Consider the following 296-nt stretch of genomic DNA (forward strand, 5'->3'; position numbering starts at 1 on the left):
GTGGCTCAGCTGGACTGCTTGGTAAGGAGGAACAGAAAGGCATTTTGTGGAGGCTGGGAAAGGGAACGTGCCCCTGTTACAAGGGAGAGGGACAGAGGGTCCTTTCATGTCTGTGATGAGAAAAGGCAATCCTTCTCCCGCAGCCCCCCATGTACTCATCAGCTCCTTCACTTGCCCCGGTCTCTGTAATCCCAATTCAGAACCGCGACAACTACATCCGCTCCTGCAAGCTGCTGCCCGACGGCCGGAGCCTGATCGTGGGGGGTGAGGCCAGCACCCTCTCCATCTGGGAACGG

General features: G+C 58.1%; 1 protein-coding gene across 1 annotated transcript in view; it reads left to right on the forward strand.

Annotated features, from left to right (window-relative positions):
- Nucleotides 1-3: 3 nt before the first annotated feature.
- Nucleotides 4-296, forward strand: part of LOC104529740 (transducin-like enhancer protein 1) — a gene marked incomplete at its 5' end in the record, with an annotated part of 1,708 nt that continues 1,415 nt past the window's right edge. Inside the window, 2 exons of the mRNA XM_029086536.1 lie at nucleotides 4-21; nucleotides 201-296. The exon at nucleotides 201-296 is cut by the window's right edge and continues 137 nt beyond it. Of these exons, the coding sequence (XP_028942369.1) occupies nucleotides 4-21; nucleotides 201-296 (114 nt within the window). The remainder of the gene's footprint in view (nucleotides 22-200) is intronic.

This window comes from Antrostomus carolinensis, unplaced genomic scaffold, assembly GCF_000700745.2.
Source record: "Antrostomus carolinensis isolate BGI_N321 unplaced genomic scaffold, ASM70074v2 scaffold31678, whole genome shotgun sequence".
Lineage (NCBI taxonomy): Eukaryota > Metazoa > Chordata > Aves > Caprimulgiformes > Caprimulgidae > Antrostomus > Antrostomus carolinensis.